The sequence below is a fragment of the Schistocerca piceifrons genome, chromosome 7 (genome assembly GCF_021461385.2).
Source record: "Schistocerca piceifrons isolate TAMUIC-IGC-003096 chromosome 7, iqSchPice1.1, whole genome shotgun sequence".
In the NCBI taxonomy this organism is placed as follows: Eukaryota; Metazoa; Arthropoda; class Insecta; order Orthoptera; family Acrididae; genus Schistocerca; species Schistocerca piceifrons.
This window is the reverse complement of record NC_060144.1, coordinates 448,570,352-448,590,804: the sequence shown is the minus strand read 5'-3', so window position 1 is coordinate 448,590,804 and position 20,453 is coordinate 448,570,352. Positions and strand designations below refer to the sequence as shown.

The following is a 20,453-nucleotide window of genomic DNA, read 5'->3' as shown; positions in this document are numbered from 1 at the left end:
AAAGGAGAAACTTTGGCTATACATAAACTTGCAATTTAATAGTTCCAGATCTGTTTAGAATGTACTTAACGAGGCAAGTACCTGCTAATTGTGGTGGTGGTGGTGGTGGTGGTGGTATCAAGTGATATAAGAAAGTGTGCAGATGTGCGCATACCCATGCATGGGCATTTCTTGCAAAATATCATTATTAACCTTTTCTGCTGAAGGTCAAGATGAAAAACGTACCTGAAGTGTTGTGCTATTATTGCTGAAATCTCTATGTTTCTCAAAGGCACTTCTTTCTGTTGTGGTATGACATCACCGTGTGTTTGATGGTATTCATAACCAAAGCAGTGAAAGCACCAAATGAACAGGATGAAACCCATTTGCTTGCATACACTTCTTTCATGTTAAATATATGATGAAAATCAAACTTTGTTTACATTTATGAAGACTGCTATGGGAGGTTACTTTGACACATACATATATCAAGTGCATGATAAGTTTATGTAAAACATTTGGGACTGACAGCTGGTTTTGTACAAGGTTATCGATCTTTTTGGCATTAGCTCAATGTGTTATGAGAAATGTGGAACAAATTTTAGTTGCCACAGGTCCACAGCCAAAACAAATTTTCCAACTTACAGTTATCTGCCACACTGGCTGTTCGTTACTTGGATTACGTTTTATTTTATTTCATATTCCTCACTACTTCACAGTTTGGACAGTGTAGCCATTTTCAAGTGTGTCGGCAATAGTATAATTCATCAAATGAGTTACAGTTGAAATGAAACGGGGTGACTGGATTTTCAAAGTACCAACATGACACCGAGTTATCACTTACAAGTATAAGAGCACTGGGCAGCAACCTTCATGGCTACAACTACACTGATAGAACTGTGTAGCAATCAAGAATATGAAATCAAATTATGCAATGACAGCCTGAGTGGAAGACAAATGTAACTTAGAAAAATTTGTAACCATTTTGTAGTCACTTACACTGATCACTTTTCCCCTGTTATATAGAATATTTGACAGTTACATACTCTTGCCAAAGAGTGAAAATATTGAAAGAAGTGTCATTTGAATCAGTATACATGGTAAATGACAGACTTTCCTTCTCAAGTATAAACTGCAACAGACTGCAATAACTAATTCTTCAATTTCTCAGAAACCATAAGGTCAGAGATCTGAGCTGTGCAAGTAAAATTTCCTCATTTTCAACTGCTGTAATATTTTCACCTGGCCAGAAACGGATCCTGCCTCATGACCTTTCACCTTGACTGTATCAAAGACACTGGTATAGTGACCTAATCAATTTCACAGGAGTTACTCTTGAGGCCCCCACTACTAGTGTGATGCTGTAGTCTAAATTGGAGGACTGGAAGGACTAAGCTCCCTGACAATAGGACTGTTAGTCATGTAATAAGATGTGTCAGTATAAGCTAAATTTCATTTTCTAGCATTTTAAAATTTTATCTGGAATGGGGCAAGACAGTTGTGGGTTGTATAACTTTTAAAATTATATGGTGTTAATGGCAATGGCAAATTTTGTGATTTCAATCTTTTTTGGTTTATGCAAAACTGAGTACTATTTTTCATATGTTGTTGTTGTTGACTTCAGTCCAGAGTGGTTTGATGCAGCTCTCCATGCTATTCTGTCCTGTGCAAGCTTCATCATCTCCCAAGTACACATCCTTCTGAATCTGCTTACTGTATTCATCTCTTGGTCTCCTCCTACGGTTTTTACCCTCCACGCTGCCCTCAAATACTAAACTAATGATTCCTTGACACCTCAGAACATGTCCTACCAACTGATCCCTTCTTCTTGTCAAGTTGTGCCACAAATTCCTGTTCTCCCCAATTCTATTCAATACCTCCTAATTAGTCACGTGATCTACCCATCTAATCTTCAGCATTCTTCTGTAGCACCATATTGCGAAAGCTTTTCTGTTCTCTTCATGTTTAAACTATCTATCATCCATGTTTCACTTCCATACATGGCTACACTCCATACAAATACTTTCAGAAACGACTTCCTGACACTTAAATCTACACTCCATATTAACAAATTTCTCTTCAGAAATGCTTTTCTTGCCATTGCCAGTCTACATTTTATATCCTCTCTACTTCGACCATCATCAGCTATTTTGCTCTCCAAATAGCAAAACCTCATCTACTTTAAGTGTCTCATTTCCTAATCTAATTCCCTTAGTATCAACTGATTTAATTCGACTACATGCCATTGTCCTTGTTTTGCTTTTGTTGTTGTTCATCTTATATCCTCCTTTCAAGACACTGTCCATTCCATTCAACTGCTCTTCCAGGTCCTTTGCTGTCTCTGACAGAATTACAATGTCATCGGCAAGCCACAAAGTTTTTATTTTTTCTCCATGGATTTTAATTCCTACTCCGAATTTTTCTTTTGTTTCCTTTACTGCTTGCTCAATATATAGATTGAATAACATCGGGGATAGCCTACAACCCTGTCTCACTCCCTTCCCAAACACTGCTTCCCTTTCATGCCCCCTCGACTCGTATAACTGCCATCTGGTTTCTATACAAATTGTAAATAGCCTTTCACTCCCTTTATTTGACTCCTGCCACTTTCAGAATTTGAAAGAGAGTATTCCAGTCAACATTTTCAAAAGCTTTCTGTAAGTCTTGGAATGACAGAAATGTAGGTTTGCCATTCCTTAATCTATCTTCTAAGATAAGCCGTAGGGGCAATATTGCCTCATGTGATCCATCATATGTTATGGAGCATAATATAAATGTTTTGGGACCTTAAATCCAGTTATTCTAATCATGCATTTAGCCATATTCAATGAAGCTGCAGTTGAGGAAAGTGCAAAGGATATGATCTGTCACTTAATGAAATACCAAATTCAAAGGTACACTGTGAACAGCTCGAAATAGATGTACATTGATGATGTTCAACCACATAAATTTGTAGCCTATCTGTCATACTGCAAGCATAGTCTGTAATGTTTATTAACTTGTGACAGCAATCTGTAAAATAAACTGACCAACACTTGGTTACTCCTGGGTTCCTACTTGTCACTGTAGATGCAGCTTCCTTATACACCAACATGCCTCACGCCCATGGCCTTGCCACGATTGAACACAACCTCTCCCAGTGCCCTGCAAAACCCACCACTTCATTCCTCATACATCTAATGAAGTACATTCTAACCCATAACTACTTTACCTTTGAAGGGAAGGTATGTAAACAAATTCATGGCACAGCCATGGGCACCTGCAAGGCACCCTTCTATGCCAACCTCTTCATGGGCCACCTAGAGGAAACGTTCCTAGCTTCCCACACTCCAGTCTGGTTCAGGTTTATTTATGACATCTTTATGATCTGGACCCAATGCCAGGATGCCTTATCCTCATTCCTCCATCCACTTCAACTGGTCCTCCTCCACCCATCATGCCACCTTCCTAGCTGTCAATCCCCTCTTAGATGGCTCCATCCACACCTCGGTCCACATCAAACCCACCACTCACCAACAGTACCTGCACTTTGAGAGCACCACCTCTTCACATCAAAAAATCTCTCCCATAGAGGCAGGCCACCCACGGCAGACGTATCATCTGCAGCGACGAGAACTCCCTCGCCCAGTATGCTGAAGGGCTTACAAAGACCTTTGCAGACAGTCAATATCTCCCATGCCATATCCGCACACACATCTGATCCTCATATCCATCCCAAGAACGAACCACAAAGAATAGCCCCCTTGTCACCTAATATCGCCTGGGACTGGAACGACTGAATCATGTCCTTTATCAGGTTTTTGATTATGTATCACCATGCCCCAAAATGAGGGACATACTACCCAAGATACTTCCATCCCCTCCCAAAGTGGTGTTCCCCACCCAACCTCCACAACATCCTAGTCCATCTCTATGCTACTCCCAACCTTGATCCCCTCCCACAGGGATCATACCCTTGTGGAAGACCCAGATGCAAGACCTGCTCTATTCACCCACCTAGCGCCTCCTACTCCAGTCCCATCACAGGCTTACCCTACCCCATCAGATGCCTGGCCACCTGTGAAAGCTGCCATGTTATATACCAGCTCTGCTGCAATCACTGTACAATGTTTTACATTGGTATGACAACCAACCAGCTGTCAACTAGAATAAATGGCCACTGTCAAACTGTTGCCAAAAACTATGTGGACAACCCAGTGGCCCAACATGCAGCAGGTCACAATATGCGGGATTTCAATGGCTGTTCCACACCCTGTTCCATCTGGATCCTCCTCACCACCAACAGCTTTTCTCAGCTGTGCAGATGGGAGCTACCCCTACAGCACATCCTTCGCTCCTGAAACTTCCCTGACCTAAACCTAAGGTAACTCGCTGTCCCCCCACCCAGTAGTGTGTGTGTATGCACGCACGCACGCACGCACATGCACAGCAATCCTTTCCCTTTACTCACGCCCTAGTCTGTGAAATCGTGTGCTCAGCTGTCTGCCACCTGCCCATCTACCTGCACCCCTAGCTAGCCCATGGATGGCTCCCCACTCTCCCACGAGCCACTGGACGCTTCCTCCCCTAACTCCCTTGCTGCCTCCTGACTCTCTCCATCCCTCACTCCCTCCCACTCTGCAACCTCACCTCATCCCACTACACTCATCATGGGCCAGGAAAGAGCTGGCAGTTGAATGATCACAATGTAGGGAGACAGGTGTGTACATGTAAGTGGGTGACAGGTGTGCATGCGTGTTAATAGTCATTTTCCCTCTACAGATATAGTCACAAAGGTGGGCCATACAGGAAGAAGAGAGGGATAATGGCAGTATTGTCAATGCCTAACACCACCTGTTGCACATACTTCAGTGAATTCCTGAGTCTTGCAACAAGCAGAATCTGAATGCAATTTATCCCATAAGTGACAAGTCTCATTTGTTTACATTATTTATATTGGTTACCAGGGTAAAAAAAAAACTATCAGTAACAAATACAATTGTATGGAAAACATTATCCACATTATAAACACATTTACAGTCTGCACTGACTGTCTTCATAGGACAATAATCAGAAAATACTGAATGGCCACTGGTTACCGAAGTTTTCAATGTCAGATGAGCAGAAATAGCCTACACACCCCATCTTTGTTCATGAATCAAGAATGAAATTTCCACTCTGCGGCTGTGTTAATTTGAGACTTAAAACTGTGTGCCAGACCAGGACTTGAATCTGGGACCTTTATATTTAGAGTTTTTGTAATTACAAGTCTGAAATGTTTGTGTAGAGAAGGTAAGCTTATTACCTTAAGATCTTCGTAACACAATGGATGATATACATGACCGTCTACACGAATAGCCATGCGCAGATGCCATTCTTCACGCTCTTCATTATAGAACTGTTCAAAGTGATCATGGCAAACATCACATACGGCATCCTCTTGGCCTTCAGCTGATACACTTGGAATTTCATTTGAAGATTCTTCAGATGTTCCAGCTGCTCCTGCCTGCTGGGTCTCAAACCAACTTTGAGCTAAGAAGGGAAAGCAAAACAAACATTAACACTCAATGGAGCTAACCAAACAACTACAATCCTTACATTATACAGTAATTAAAGTGATTACAGAGGAAAAACTATGGGAGAAACTATGAACGCAACTGGCACCAGTTACGATCCAATGAAAGGCAGTCCTAAACATTTAATTGGGTTAAGGAAACAGTGAACTAAAATTTTTGGATTCTATCCTCAAAAAGTTTTTATTTAGTGCCTCTGTGCACCTGATAATGTGAATTTCATGGATTGACTTCCTTTAGCTTAAAGTCTCATATAAAATTTGACACTTAAAAAGATAAAATACACATAACCACTTCGGTGGCTGCAAGGCTCAGAGGGACAGCAACAAAAGAACTTGAATGTTTGTGCCTTACCTCTCTCTTCAAGGTCTTCAATTTCCTCAAACTGGATCCAGTCTGAGACATCATAATACCATTTGCGACTCTGAGCCTTTCTCGTGCTGTCACGTTCTCTCCTGTTCTGTCTGAAGTGCCAATCCAAGTGCTGTGAATACTTCATTGTATGCTCAGGTGGGAAACGCACACCGCAAGAGCTGCATTGAATCCCTGAGTATAACTGTGCCACAAGAGCAGGTTGCCGTCTAAAGTCAAACAGAAACATGTTTATCAAGAACACTTTTAAGACTGAAACACATGTACTTGTCATAAAAAACACTGACAGAAATGATTGATGATCTTATAATTTCTGCATATCACTATATATTATATTACTCTGGTCTATGAAATATATACAAAACAATAATAAATGAAGAACCAATCAGTAAGTTAAGAAAAGTGTTTTGCTAAGGTTTTGTCACTTTTGTTTTAATGCTAGAAGGCAGCAGCAGTTCAGCAGCAATGTATCTCGGGGCACCTTCAGAGATACCTAAATTCTTACCGTCTCCAATGAATGACATCTGTAGCACATGCAAATTCAGGTAAGATGGAAACTCCACAGTATGAAGCTTAAGACCATTGTATGTATGAAATGCTCAGTGTTAGGATACTATTTCCATTTTCTTACTCAGACAAATAAAAAAACTCTGCTGTATACTCACACTCGTAGTGTTTCTGGCTGAGAAAAGTCAACTGGTTTGATCTGGGTGGCCGGATCATCTGCAGTCTTTTTCTCCTCAGCTACACCTGTTCCTGAGGTACTCTGACCTGCTGGTACAATTCCTGTAGCAACAAGCTTGCGGAATAATTCCTCAACATTAACTTCTCCTAATCCTGGCAGCAATGACAATGTGCTTGATGATGTAGTCTGCTGCTGTTGCTGCTGCTGCTGCTGTGACTGCGACTGTTGCTGTGGCTGTGTGGTACTTGAATCTTGCTGTTCCACACAATACCCAACACCTGAAGCAGCAGCAGGGGCCATTGATGCTGGAATCAAACTTGTCAGCATCTCCAGTGGAAGTTGGCCTGCAATGATAGTATATAAAAGAAATTACTGCACCTCCAAGAAAGTTAATAAAACACAATATTATAACTAGCTTAGACACGTTTTGCTACTACACCACTCATCAATGTCTGATAAAGACATTTGTCAGTACCACCTGTCAATTTACTGCTGTTTGCTGTGTATAAAATGGCAGGAAGTAGTATAGGGCAGTGGCTCATTGTTATGTATGTTCATTAACTCCTTTGACTGCTACAGATGACATTTCTGCATTCTGTGCTGAGAATAGCTTTATTGTCACTGTACAGCTTGCTTAATGCTGCTACCTGTGCTGAGAAACATCGTCCAATTTTAAGCAAATTATTGAGTGAAAAAAATTTGATGCTTGCACATTTTACAGTCCGATATCTTCGTTTGATGAAGGACTAAATCTCTTTTCGTTATTCATCAAAGTTACTGTACTGTATCAAAATAAGTAAGAGTTTGCCGAGGTAAAAACACAATGCATAGACTTTGTGTATGGTTGAGTTTACCCGTACATTACTTTGTATGAAATAGAGATAAAATTCTGATATCTTATCTAAAACTGAGAGCAGAACAGTATCTCATTTCATCTTGAGATACTAGTTGTTATACCCGAAAGACAGCCCTGTTCATCCTGCCCATCAGGAGTCAACATGGTCATAACAATTGTCACATTTCTTAAATGTCTGAAGATATCACAATGAGGTTTTGTCCCAATGATAGCATGCAAAGAGACGTGTGTTGTATTTTTTATTCACCAATATATGGAAGTAATCCACAGCAGTGAGTGAGTCGGTTGAATGGGACACGTGAACAGCATTTAAGGAAATCCCAGAAGCCGTGTAGCATCCAGTTAAAGTATCCACAGCAGTCATGGATTATGAAGCAAAGTACAGTGCAAAGGTTATATAAACTCCAGATTTAGAGGATTATCACACAACAGGCAGCAGTGGCATGTAAGTGAAAATTTGGAGTATGAGGGACCAGAAGAAAGGAAAGAGGTATGTGGAAGTACAAAACTCCCATACCTTGTCTGCGACAGCATCATTTAATTCTGATATACCTGAGTTTTCCATTCACTCAACCAAAGAGCAAGATCTTTCTGACTGCTCCAAACATACTTGGTGCTTTGACTGCTACATGCAAACTAAGTTCCTTTTATTCGGGCTGCTATCTGGGGATGAATCACCACGTAGCCAGCCTCTCCCTGTGCTGAATATTTTCTGGAGTGTGCAGTGGCTATTTCATCCGTTCATCTGTTGATCCCTGAGTGGTCATAACTGAAACACTCGTCACTGTACTACCTCCAGAAAGAATAAACCCAGTCTGAGCTACCTTTATGATGATTCTGGTCATAATGTCATGCTTTTTATAGCAGAAGGAGATATAGTGACCACCTCTCATATAACTCTAATACACAGTGTAACAACAATGGAAATTCCCAGATGGAATGATACGTAAAACGGCAGATACATAAAAACCACCCCCCTACAGCTAACTAATTTGTGCCACATAGAAACGCTCAACAGAATGCAGTGTTTACAGTAGATTTTGGAGCTCTTGCTGTGTCTCTAGCAAAAGCACACTCGCACCTGCAGCCACTGGTGAAAGGATTTAGGTGTGTGTCTGACTGTATGTGATTGTATGTCCTTTTGCTAGAGAAAGAGCAAGAGCTTGAAACCTAGAGTAAATAGTATTCTTCTGAGTGCTTCTATGCACTATACATCCGTCAGCTATAGGCGAGTGGTTGCCTTTCCTTTACTTTATTTTATGCTCCGATACACTAGCATTTACTGTGAACCGTAGTAACAACAACACACTGCTTTTGATGAACTTGGTGTCACAACAGTTTAAATTATGTTGTTTGAGCAGCCAGCCCACACGCATGTGCAGAGCTGAAGTTTTGTATGAGAAGCTTCATCTCCCCCTTCTCACTGTGAAGTGTGGCTGTTAGCCGTATAAGCAGCAGCTGCAAACTGCCAGATGCTTCCTGGGAAATTTTTGTGGCACGGCCAAGCTGCCAAATTTGCTCATGCACAGAGCAGTCAGAATTGTTGAACATTAGTCTTTAAATGTACTGAACTAAGGCAACCAAAAGTCTTCGTACTATGGCAGAGGCAGGTAAATAACTGACGCTATGCGGTCTATGCAGTCATACTGCCCTACTCAAGCACCTGCAAACAGGAGTGCCCAATGGGCTCGTGCATGCGCAGGACATGTTCAATAGGGCCAACTGGCAGGTATCCTTTAGTACCTGCATCTGCCTGCACACAAGATGACGTGCTCGTAGATGTCTGTGCCCTGTGTGGCAGCGTTGGAACAGCCTCCCTTGAATGCTGACATAGGCAGACAATTGTGTAGTGTATGGTGTAAATAAGAGTGAGTAAGGTGCGAATGTCCTGTATGGTAACTATTCGAAGTGTTGCTGATGCTTTTAATTACTTCTTGTAGACCAAGAATGCCTGGATGACAGCAACTGAGCTTTCTTGGCACATTGATTCTCCATGTTTAGTCTTTTCGGTGTAACTTATTAACACTGCAGAATCTTAAATCTTCAATTGTTTCCTGTTCCTCTCTGCTAGCAAGGTAACTCTTTTGCAACCAACTTTCAAAGGAAGATGTTTGTATGTCCGAGAACTCCTTGTAAGTATACCATTACAAAAATTATTGGCATTCAGGTTCACCTGTTATGCCGACAACTGTTTTTCACACAAACCCAAATAGGTTTCAACATCTTTGTAGCATCCTCAGTGGGCAATTCTTAAATTTTCTACGCAGTTGGTTCCATAGTGGAATGGAGAGTAGTCTCCATGTGACCCGCCTTCACGTTTCATGATTTTGCTATTCTAGCTTCCTTTACAGCTCTCACGTCAAATGCATTTGGCTTTTATTAATCTTTTCCACAGAGACAGTCAATTCACTTGAAATGAAGTGTTTCATTCCACACTTTTGGCTAGTTTCAACTGTTCACTGAATTTGAAGTGCTTGTTTTCATATTCAGGCACGCATGGTACTATGCCACAATAAAGAACCAGTTATAATATACTACAGATACTCCAAGAAAATTGGCTTCCAAAAACCACACACAAAAGCTTTAGCAGAATTTTACACATCTGCCTTCCACGAAACAATGTTTTTCGATCACAAGATATGTTTCAACACTCATCTCATACTCCTCTAGGCTTGATATTATTTCTTAATTTGTGTTGTTTACATCTTAAACTTACAGAACGCCTTTCTTTAGTAAGTTGTAGCTGGCAGCACACAGTGTTTCATCACTGTAACTGCCTATTATACAGTTTCTTGGCTTCCCAAATAACCTTATTAATTTTTATATAGTTTGAGAAAGTCATGAAAAGCTCATTGTTCTTAGTTCTGGTGTACAGAAATACCTTTTTTATTTTTGCAACAAATTTGTATTCCTCCTTATTAGCTTTTTGCAGTGCTATTTGGATGTAAATTTGAGTAGAAATGTCTACATAACAATATTACAAACCACGAATTTAAAAAAAAAAGAAAAAAAATTCTGTGTTAAAGTCACCACATACAAAAATATTATGGTACTTTCGTGTTGTACAGTCTAGTTTTGAAATGAATTTTGTGCCAAGGACTAAAACACTTGCCTGAAGAAGAATAATTCCGTATGTCCCCTCCAAACAAAATGTGACAGTGCTGCACATAACCACATGATGCCCCACTACGTAAAGTTCCAGACAGAAATGCAACAAAAGGAATATGAACAGAGCAAACACTTCCAATGTCATCATACCTGCGCATGTACAGTAACATCTATTTTCTAGCACTCTTTGGGAGCTGCTCAAACGAATCTATTTCTGACTGGTCACAGGAAAATACAGCGAATGAAGATGAATTATGTTACAGGTGAGAATGAGCAATTAATTTCTTAAATCACAGACCTTTTACTCTCATTTTAAACTAACACTTTGAAGACCAGCTACTTAGAAAAATTTCAGGCCCAGAAGACCAAACATTTATGTCATTATTTAAAATCTTACTGGCACATTTGTGTTTGATATGTGAAAGCTTAGCTTTTCATGTAGCTATACTTTATGTATATTAATTTAAATCATGAGTTTTCCAACTTGTGTGTTCACACTCCTTAACAGTGATGTTGCTACTGCCCGACTATATCACATGTCCTATACTCAGAATATCTACAGTCATCGGCTGGTGAGACTACATGATGTGAGCTATGATTGGCTGACAAAAACACATTGCAATCTCCATTTCAATGCTTTGGAAACTAATGTTCTGTGTTTGGTGGAATTGGCATTTATACTTTTGTAATACGAAAATATGCTGTGTGCATGTTACTATGCATCAAAGATCTTTCCAAAACACTTATTTTTTTGCTGGGTTTCACTTCGTAAAGTGCCGGGAAGTTCTAGACCGGTGTATAAAATCTTTGCCATTCAAAGGATAGACAAGTTTTACAATTTCAAGGGAAAGTATACGGTTACGTTACACAGAGAACATGTATCTTCTTCAGGAAAAATGTGCATCTTCAGCCAGGAAAAGTGTTTTTTTAACTGACAAATCCAGGATTTTGTGTGTGTGTGTGTGTGTGTGTGTGTGTGTGTGTGTGTGTGTGTGTGTTTGTGTGTCCCTGGTGTAACACATCTGAAATCCAGTAATATTTGTCTGTAAACATGATTGCTGGTAGAGCTTCAAAATCAAATGATGTATAGTTTACCACTACGTTTCATGCACATGAACTCTGATAACATTTCTGTACACAACTTCAAAAACTAAATATCTAGTTCTAGGGATACTTTTCATTTGCGTCCAAGAAGTAGTTGTATACCGGAAATGAACAATGATCTGTAATTTTGTATCATTTACACTATATACACTTCGTTCTTAATTTTTATACTTCATGAACTAAGTAGATATTACAGCATATGAAATTGGCGAGGTCTGTGTGATTGTCCATGGCTTCTATTTTTAATTTCTTTTTATGTCAGGGTCTAACCATGGCACAGCATTTAGCTGTCTACTGTATTTTCTACATTTGTACCTAACGTTTTGATGTGCTTCCTGTTTTGAGCAAACTACTGTTTTACGAAATGGCATACCTTTCCTTGCGTGGTCATTCTCAATAATATTTGAGAAATGTCTTGGAGTAAATCATAGAACAATCTAGACATCAGAGTACCTTCCTCTGTTGCTTTTACTCTTTTCTATGACATACATTCCAACAAATTATTTTACGAGCACACAAGACACTCCGCTGCTATTTGCATATTTCCATCTTGCCTTTGGTCTGTGGAAAAAGTTCTACTACCACTTCAGTCTTCTGCACTGATTTTGCAACCCAATAGTATGACAGTACAGCCAGCCGCTTCCATAGTAGAGTTGCAATCTGGATCACACTGTGGTTTCTTGATTCTTTCACCAGTTTGTCTATCAGTTTTTTCATCTCAAACACTTCTACGGTATTGCAATTCTCTCTGACCATAATACTTCACTGCACGGAAAGCATCACATAAGTTTCAGTTCATCTTGTGATTTTCACACGGTGCACCTGTTCCTATTAAGTTGTACTGTTGTTGCTATATAGTTATAAAGCCTGAGAAACATATACCAAATGTTAAATAGTTTCATGATTGTTGTCGCTATGCCACCTCTTTCTCCAAATTGTGGAACTGATTTCCAATGTTTTGGCTGTGGAATGCCATATAAACTTTCAAAACTACATTCCTTGTTGCAAATAACCTGTCTCCTTCGTTGCTGGAATTCTTAAAACTAGCAGAAACAATAGGCCTCAATGGGACAGTCTCTTTATGGACCTTAGGGAGGCCATATAATCTCAGTGGTACAGCACAGTAAGAATTAAGACTCTTGATAGTCTCCTGTGACAAAGAACTTTTCTTCAGGAGGTTATTTGTCTTTCTTTCAACACTCTTAGTAGGGTCAGCTTTGCCTTGACATCGGTCATCCTTTGGAATACAACAACACGGAGATTCTGGCTTGCACATCCAGCTATTGGGATAGTGTTATTAAGGAAGCTGTTGAAATCAGACTATCAAGCAACCTTACTAACAGAGATGGTGGATTTTGTTTAAATGCTGCTTGGAATCCGGCTCTGTCTCTCATCAAAAACAGAGGGACAGAATTAGTGCTACCTCACCTGTTGATTAATAGTAACCATCGATATTTCTGATGTTGGTTATCTTTGGTTGTATTGACACTTGTTCTATGTGTGGTGCCTTCCTTGTTTCTCCTCTGTGAACCGAGGTATTAAATTTGCTTGCACATTTTTTCTTCCTTGCATTTGTGCCTTGAGAACGGCAGGGTGTGCTCCTATCGAAATATCGGCGATGTTCCACGACGTCACCCGGCAGCAAACCCGTAAGTTATTCGAACATTCAATTTACCGGGAAAAGTTAAGGTCTCACACGATTCACGTTGTTTGTGAAACATCACCAAAAATACTTACATGAATATTTCACTTGACAATGAGAATAAATTCTGAAATCACACCTTAGTAAGCATGAAAAAATATGTAACTGCTGCAATGTTCCTTTATTTGAACTAGAAACATTTGAGCAATGTGAAGAGAGGAAAAGTGATAACTGCCACTACAAGTGGCCAAACCGCAAAACGTGCATTCCAAGTAATGCAAAGGTGTCATGATGTTCACAAATCTGTGCATGCACAGTGGAGACAGTTTGAAAATCATTGTGACTGGTAATGATACCTTCATTTGAACAAACCTGGTTACTCTGATCAGACATCATGCCATGGAGCCTGGCAGCAGCAGGAGACAAAGCACAAATTGTTCTGACTTTTATAGATTCAGATCTGTGGAGCAGAGAACCCTGGTGTCAAAAAACTAAACGACGTACCGTATTTACTCGAATCTAAGCCGCCCCTGAAAAATGAGACTCGAAATGAAGGGAAAAAAATTTTCCCGAATCTAAGCCGCACCTGAAATTTGAGACTCGAAATTCAAGGGGAGAGAAAAGTTTTAGGCCACATCACCAAATCACAACAAAGTTGGTCCATTGTAATATGAGACAAAATTTAGGTCGAATGAATGACGATACAGCTACAGTAGATGGTTCGAGTTGTAAGCTTAGCAGTTAAGCTTTACCAGGTAGCCACTGCTATGTGTCAGGTGCTCCGTCCGTATTTATATGGGTACCCTTCCTTTTTCATGTGCTTCGTCTGGTTTGAATTGATTGCTTATTTTTCTTTGATCTGATAAGCACCGTTTTCTTTGTTATAGGTTTTCACGTCACTCTAAGCTGAAAATTCATTACTTTACTGTGTCATGCATTGTTTGTCGCATTCTGATAGTGCGTGCGTACGGCCTGTCGCCGCTCGCGGCATGGCTTGCTATTGTGCGCGCTACAGCCGCTTACAATTAAAAAAATAAAATAAAATAAATAAATAAAAGAGAGGAATCGTCTCTTTAGCGAAACAATGGCAAGAGACTGCTATTTGTTGTTACTTACACTGCTGCGTTCTTTGATAATGATCAACAAGAACCAAATAATAGACTGCGTATGATAGATGATGTTCTGAACGAGAGTTTAGCGAAAATTTTTCTCCATTTGAAAATCTTTGCAGGCGCCTCTTTAGTACATTACATTCTGCACAGAAATTAGAGTCATCTTAGATTTAAAAATCTAGTCAATTGCTGTGCTTCATTTCTGACTGTATCACTATTAGGCATAAGAATAATATGAATATAAACATGACATGATATGTATATTCTTCCGCGTTTGCTGTTGTCTCACTCTAGTTTCGTAGTTTATTAGGCAGACAGGATTTAAATGAGATAGCAGCAAACACGAAACAATACATGGCAAAATGTTTATATTCGTATTACTCTTATGGTGAAGAGAATACTACATGTGATTCATAATTCATAAAAGTTCCTATTAGCAATCATCTCTTCTCACAGGTAGGAAAAAAATCAGCGTAGAGTTGGCCATATTGACAAACATCCCAAACGGTCTTGCCAGTCGCCGTCGGATTTTCGTAGTACATTGAAATGCTGCAACGTTCGAAGATGAACAATACGGAATTTGCATTTACTTCGTTGGATAATGTATGAAAATGCAGTGGTCGAAATTCGGGGCGGAGAAAAAAAGCTCGTCTTCCACCTTTTTCTTAATTTATTTACTGACGCAGAGGATTTGGTGCCAGTATTTATCTTTATGCCTACAAAGCATGCCTGTTTAGCGCTACATACATTCGACGGCAGAAGTTAGGTGTGGCAGCACCCACCAACACTTTTCAGAACTTCCACTTGCTTTGCACTTGATTCTAAGCCGCAGGCGGTTTTTTTGATTACAGAAACTGGAAAAAAAGTGCGGCTTAGATTCGAGTAAATACGGTAACATTTGCTAACACTACTTGGAGGCCAACCCCATGACACATCTTATTATGTCAGTTTTTTCCCCTAAAGTGTAAATCATGGTAAAATTACAGATATGTTAACCAAAATTGGGAACAAATTAACATTTTGAACATAGGACATTTGATGAAAGCAATACAAGAAATGTTGTATATGTTGGCAAAACGTGACTTCCAGGAATGTAAAAGTGGGGTTACATGTAAATGTAGAAACTACACTGATTCTGGCATATATGCCTTGGTGTGTAAATAACAGCTATTGTTATCTGCTACATTGCACATATTGGCAAAAATCAACTTTTCCTCGAGTCAAATGTATCTCTAAAATGTGTTTTTTCCCCACACATATCAATACTTCTTTCAGATACTGAAGATTTTTCATCACCTGTAAAACAGGCATCTGATGTACATGGCTCTTGACTGTTGCCTCAAGATTTTGTTGATGTGTCACCACCACAATTGAAGCATTCATTCTCACTGCCATGTCTAGTGAGAACTTCCAAACTCTATTCCTCAGTAATTATTGTGGTATGCCATCTTTTGCAAAATTTTAATCAATAGCTCATAAGTAAAAGCTAAATTGGAAACAGCAGCACACGATCACAGAAGCAAACACTACATAGGAATTCCAACTGAAGCACACGGTCACCCTGAGCAGCAGCCAGTTTTCACATATCCAGAGCACACGCGAATCAGTAAGGTAGCACATGTTAACACAAGTAGAGAAGTAGGCAATAGGAGCAACGGTGCATGGAAACAGATATAGAGCAGTCTAATGATTAAAACAAAGTAAACTGAAAAGAGACATAAAACTGGTAGGTAACTTATACCTTGCCATGCTGAATATCCATATTTCATAAGCTTTAGGTGCATATTTCTACTATAGTGACCGTCACGAAAATAAACACCTCGAAGTCATTTCACCATCCTACAACATTGCCAGTCAGTCATAATTCAAGAGTTAGTTACAAATCCAAAAAATAATTATCAGACTTCTCCTTTTTAGTGTAGTACTTTCCAAAAGTAAAAAATTTTTGCCAGCTGCCACAGGAAAATAAATAAATTAATTAAATAAAAATGAAAACTATCGTTACAAGAAATTTTGAAGAAAAATATTTTTTGCTTTAACCTGCGGGAAAAACAGATTGACAGATGTACTTGGACGGAAAATAGAAAATGAACATTCTAAAAGTCCGTAGATGCACGTGATACACATTTTATTGTGAAAAAACAATATTCAGGGATAAAAAATATTAGGCTGATGCGTACGTTCATAGACTTTTTTGTTTTGCCTGTCAGTGTTCTGGTAGCTATGGGTTTACTTATCAGTTGCCAATTTATTCATTTATTTATTTATTTTTTGTACACTGTTGCTATTTGAGTTTACATATTTTCATTTGGAAACAGTGAGTGGAACTGTGGATGCTAGAGAGAAATCTGAACATTTTTGAAATATTATTCTGTTTTGAGTTCAATGTAGGGGTGACAGCAGTAGAGGCAGCCAGAGACATTTGTGCTGTGTATGAGGATGCTGGACAGAGCACGGGAATAAAATGGGTTTCCTTGTTTTGAGGAGGATCATTTTGATATTAAATGACTTTAGTGATTCTCCATGTTCAGGAAGTTTGGGGTCTGATGAAGGCTGTTTAAACACATTAATTCACAATGATCCTCATCAGTATACTCAAGAATTGACAAAGGTGATGAACTGTGATCATACCACCATTGTGTGACAAATGCGTTCAGTGGAGAAAGTTCAAAAATCAAGTGTTGGGTACCTCTCATGCTCTAAGCCAAAGTACAAAAAGCAGCAGGTGGCCATATGTGCGTCTCTGCTTGCTCTTCGTCGATTGGCTTGTGAACAACACTGACCATTCCTCCTCTGTATCATTACAGTGGTGAGAAACGGCGTCTTTATCTTAAGATATAGAAAAGAAGGAATGGATGAGCCCAAACAAAGCAGCAATTCCCCTTACAAAGACCTGCACACGTCCACTGAAGATAATGTTATGCACCTGGTGGAACAGTGACTATGTGGTGTACTATGAATTGCTTCCCCGTAGTGCAACTGTCACTGCTGACACTTATTGGCAACAATTGAAATTTCTTGCAGATGCAATCCAAGAACAATGACCAGGGAGACTGCCTGAAGTGATTCTACTCTACTGCTTGCCTGCTTTCTCCCAGACTGTCAAAAAACATTATACAGGAGTTGGGTAACATCTGAGGCACTATTACTGTATTGTGTCACCTATGAACACATTTTATTTGTAAGAGTCTCCTTTCACAGCAGTGCGCAAATACTTTTACGGCATCGCCAGGATTTCAGTTCCGACAGCTCACCTTAATACGACCGAGATTCCCGACTGCTCAAAAAGTTTTTATTTGCAGCTCTTACGGACCCTTCATCACTGTACCCATCACCCAAATCTCTGATAAACACTATGCAAAAGTAACTGTAGGTACTTTCAGGCTAATATTTCCATTTAAGTAAAGCGAAATATATTTTTGTGTGTAGTTATGTGAAACCATAAATTTTATATAAGCAGCACAAGTGGGTGCATTTTACACAAAACTTCATTCTTGCTACTGCAATGTATCTGCAGTGCATTACAAATTTCTGAATCAAAATCCAAGTGAGCAGAGAAGACAACAAACTGTGATCTCCAAGCCATAATTTTTTTTACAGAGATCACATTGTATTTTTCTATCCATCAGATATTCTCCTCTGTCATAGTATTTACTGCACTGTTAATACGGAGTGAATTTGCGTGGAATTTACACCATTCCTGGCTGCTTCACTGTTGGCTAGATCAGTAAAAAAATCTTCAGTACATTCAATAAGACTATTTTAGATTGTTTTCTAATGCCTTCTCACCCTTTACACACACTGACCGAAGTAATGCTAAGCATAGGCCCTCACTCCTGCATTTCAGTCGCTACCAAACACATGTCAATGCACCGTGAAATCACACAAATCGCATAGAAACATACAACATTCAGCTGGTACTGGCCTACTGCGGTATTAACTGTACATGTTAAGTGTACACAACACAATAAAGCTATGAGGCGAGCAAACCAGAGCGCTTAGTGTCGTTGGACTGCAGGAACCAGAAGTGATCTTGAGGTGTCAATTTCATGGTGGCCACTCTAAGTATTTTGTCTTATGATAGCACTAGTCTTATGTCGCAATGCATGTAAGATTATGTATTTAATGATCTGCTGTCTTCAAATTTACTTCCGATGTGTAAGTCTTCTTTCAGAAAATTTGTCAAGTTATTCACATTCTTGCACACCAAATTATCTTAAAAATTGCACACTTGCACTGCTGTAGTTTTTGCAATATCTCTTCTTCAGCTTTTTCGTAACAACTTTATCTCAAGAGTTGCATCTGTTTTTTTCCTCTTCAAACGACAAGAGACATTTACACAAACTCTAACTACAAAGGCTTTTTTAAAAAATTAGTTTTGCCAAAACTACATGTAAAAATTGATGTCATCCTTACCAGGAGTTGGGCGCTGGGCAGTTAATGCTGGAACAGTACCAAAAGATGTGACTGCACTATTATCTACAGTCGTTGTTATGCCAACTGTTGGTGAATTTCTGGCACCTGAACTTTCCGGAGAATCTCGTCCCTGTTCTCGTTCAACCTTCCGCCGCGATGATGCACCTGTATGGTAAATGTTTCAAGTATGCGTTAATTATTATCCAAGGTACTAATTTTTCAAAGATCTATATCAATAAACTGGCAAATATATAAGTTCTGGGTGTATCTAGTTTTGTCCTGTGGCTAGCTCCCCTCTCCCATCCTTCTCCTCCTCAACCACCACCCTACTCCTTGATTTCACTTTTTACTTCTCATTTTTTTGATAAAATTTACCTTCTGTAAATGCAATAAAGAGGATCACCCATAATTCCATAAATCATCAAAAACAAACAAGATAATCACAGAAGGCAGATAACTTCACACTTCAGATAGTTGGCAGTTTCAAAATGAGGGCAATGAAGTTGGGGATGAAAATGGTGTTAACGGGATTCTAAAAACTAAGAGGTTACAAACAGAACAATCACAAATAAATCTTTAATATTCCACTAACTTGGGAGTTTGACCTGTCACAGCTATCCATAACAACTTAAAACTGCAGGTGACTGAAATAAGTCTCTCCTCAAATCATTAGGCCAATCCCAGAACCTCTCCCTGGAGTCTTGAGTTTCTCCTCACCTCTACCACTCCCCACACTCCTATCCTCTAGATGCTTCTTAAAGTCAATAAACCTAACCAACCTGGACTCCCCATTGTGTCCAGTTACTGTGCCCGCACTGAGTGAATCTTTGCTCTCTTAGGTTAACAACTTCAGGCTATTACCCACAACCCACCCTTCTACATAAAATATAACAATCATATCCTCCACAGCCTCTCCACAGTTCCTGTTCCTTTATCACATGGTGCCCTGCTTGTCACTATTGATGCCACCTCCCTTTACACTAACATCTCTAATGCACACATCCTTACTGTTATTTAACATTACCTTTCCCAACACCAACGGGTTCCAAACCAACAACCTCCTTCCCAGTCGCTGTGACCAACTACATACTCATCCACAATTACTTCTCCTTTGCAGGCATTACCTACAAACAAATCCAGAGTATGGCTATGGGCACCCGTATGGCACCACCCTATGTCAACCTATTCATAGGCCATCTAGCAGAATCCTTCCTAAACACCCAAAATCCCATATCCCTCACCTGGTTCAAATTCACTGATGACTCAGTACCACCAGGGACAGGAGCAACTGAATCAGTGTCTCCGCCAGGGTTTCGACTACCTCTCACCATGCCCTTAAATGAGGAATGTCCTACCCACATACCTTCCCACCCCTCCAACAGTGGTATTCCACCACCCACCAAACCCCTTGTCCATACCTAGACAACCCCTGCTCCCAACACCTTGCCTCATGGCTCATATCCCTGCAACAGACATAGGTGCACGACCTGTCCTATATGTCCTCCCACCACCATCTACTCCTGTCCAGTCACAAGCATCATCTATCCCATCAAAAGGCAGGGTCACCTGTGAAATCGGTTGTGTGACCTACAAGCTAGGTTCCACCCATTGTACTACATTCTACATG

The 20,453-nt window shown here is 39.8% G+C and overlaps 1 protein-coding gene across 1 annotated transcript in view; it reads right to left on the bottom strand.

Annotated features, from left to right (window-relative positions):
• Positions 1–20,453, bottom strand: part of LOC124805343 — a 96,958-nt gene that overhangs the window by 9,602 nt on the left and 66,903 nt on the right. Inside the window, exons 10-13 of the mRNA XM_047265862.1 lie at positions 18,827–18,991; positions 6,569–6,932; positions 5,886–6,112; positions 5,264–5,490 (exon numbers count right to left, since the gene is read on the bottom strand). Of these exons, the coding sequence (XP_047121818.1) occupies positions 5,264–5,490; positions 5,886–6,112; positions 6,569–6,932; positions 18,827–18,991 (983 nt within the window). The remainder of the gene's footprint in view (positions 1–5,263; positions 5,491–5,885; positions 6,113–6,568; positions 6,933–18,826; positions 18,992–20,453) is intronic.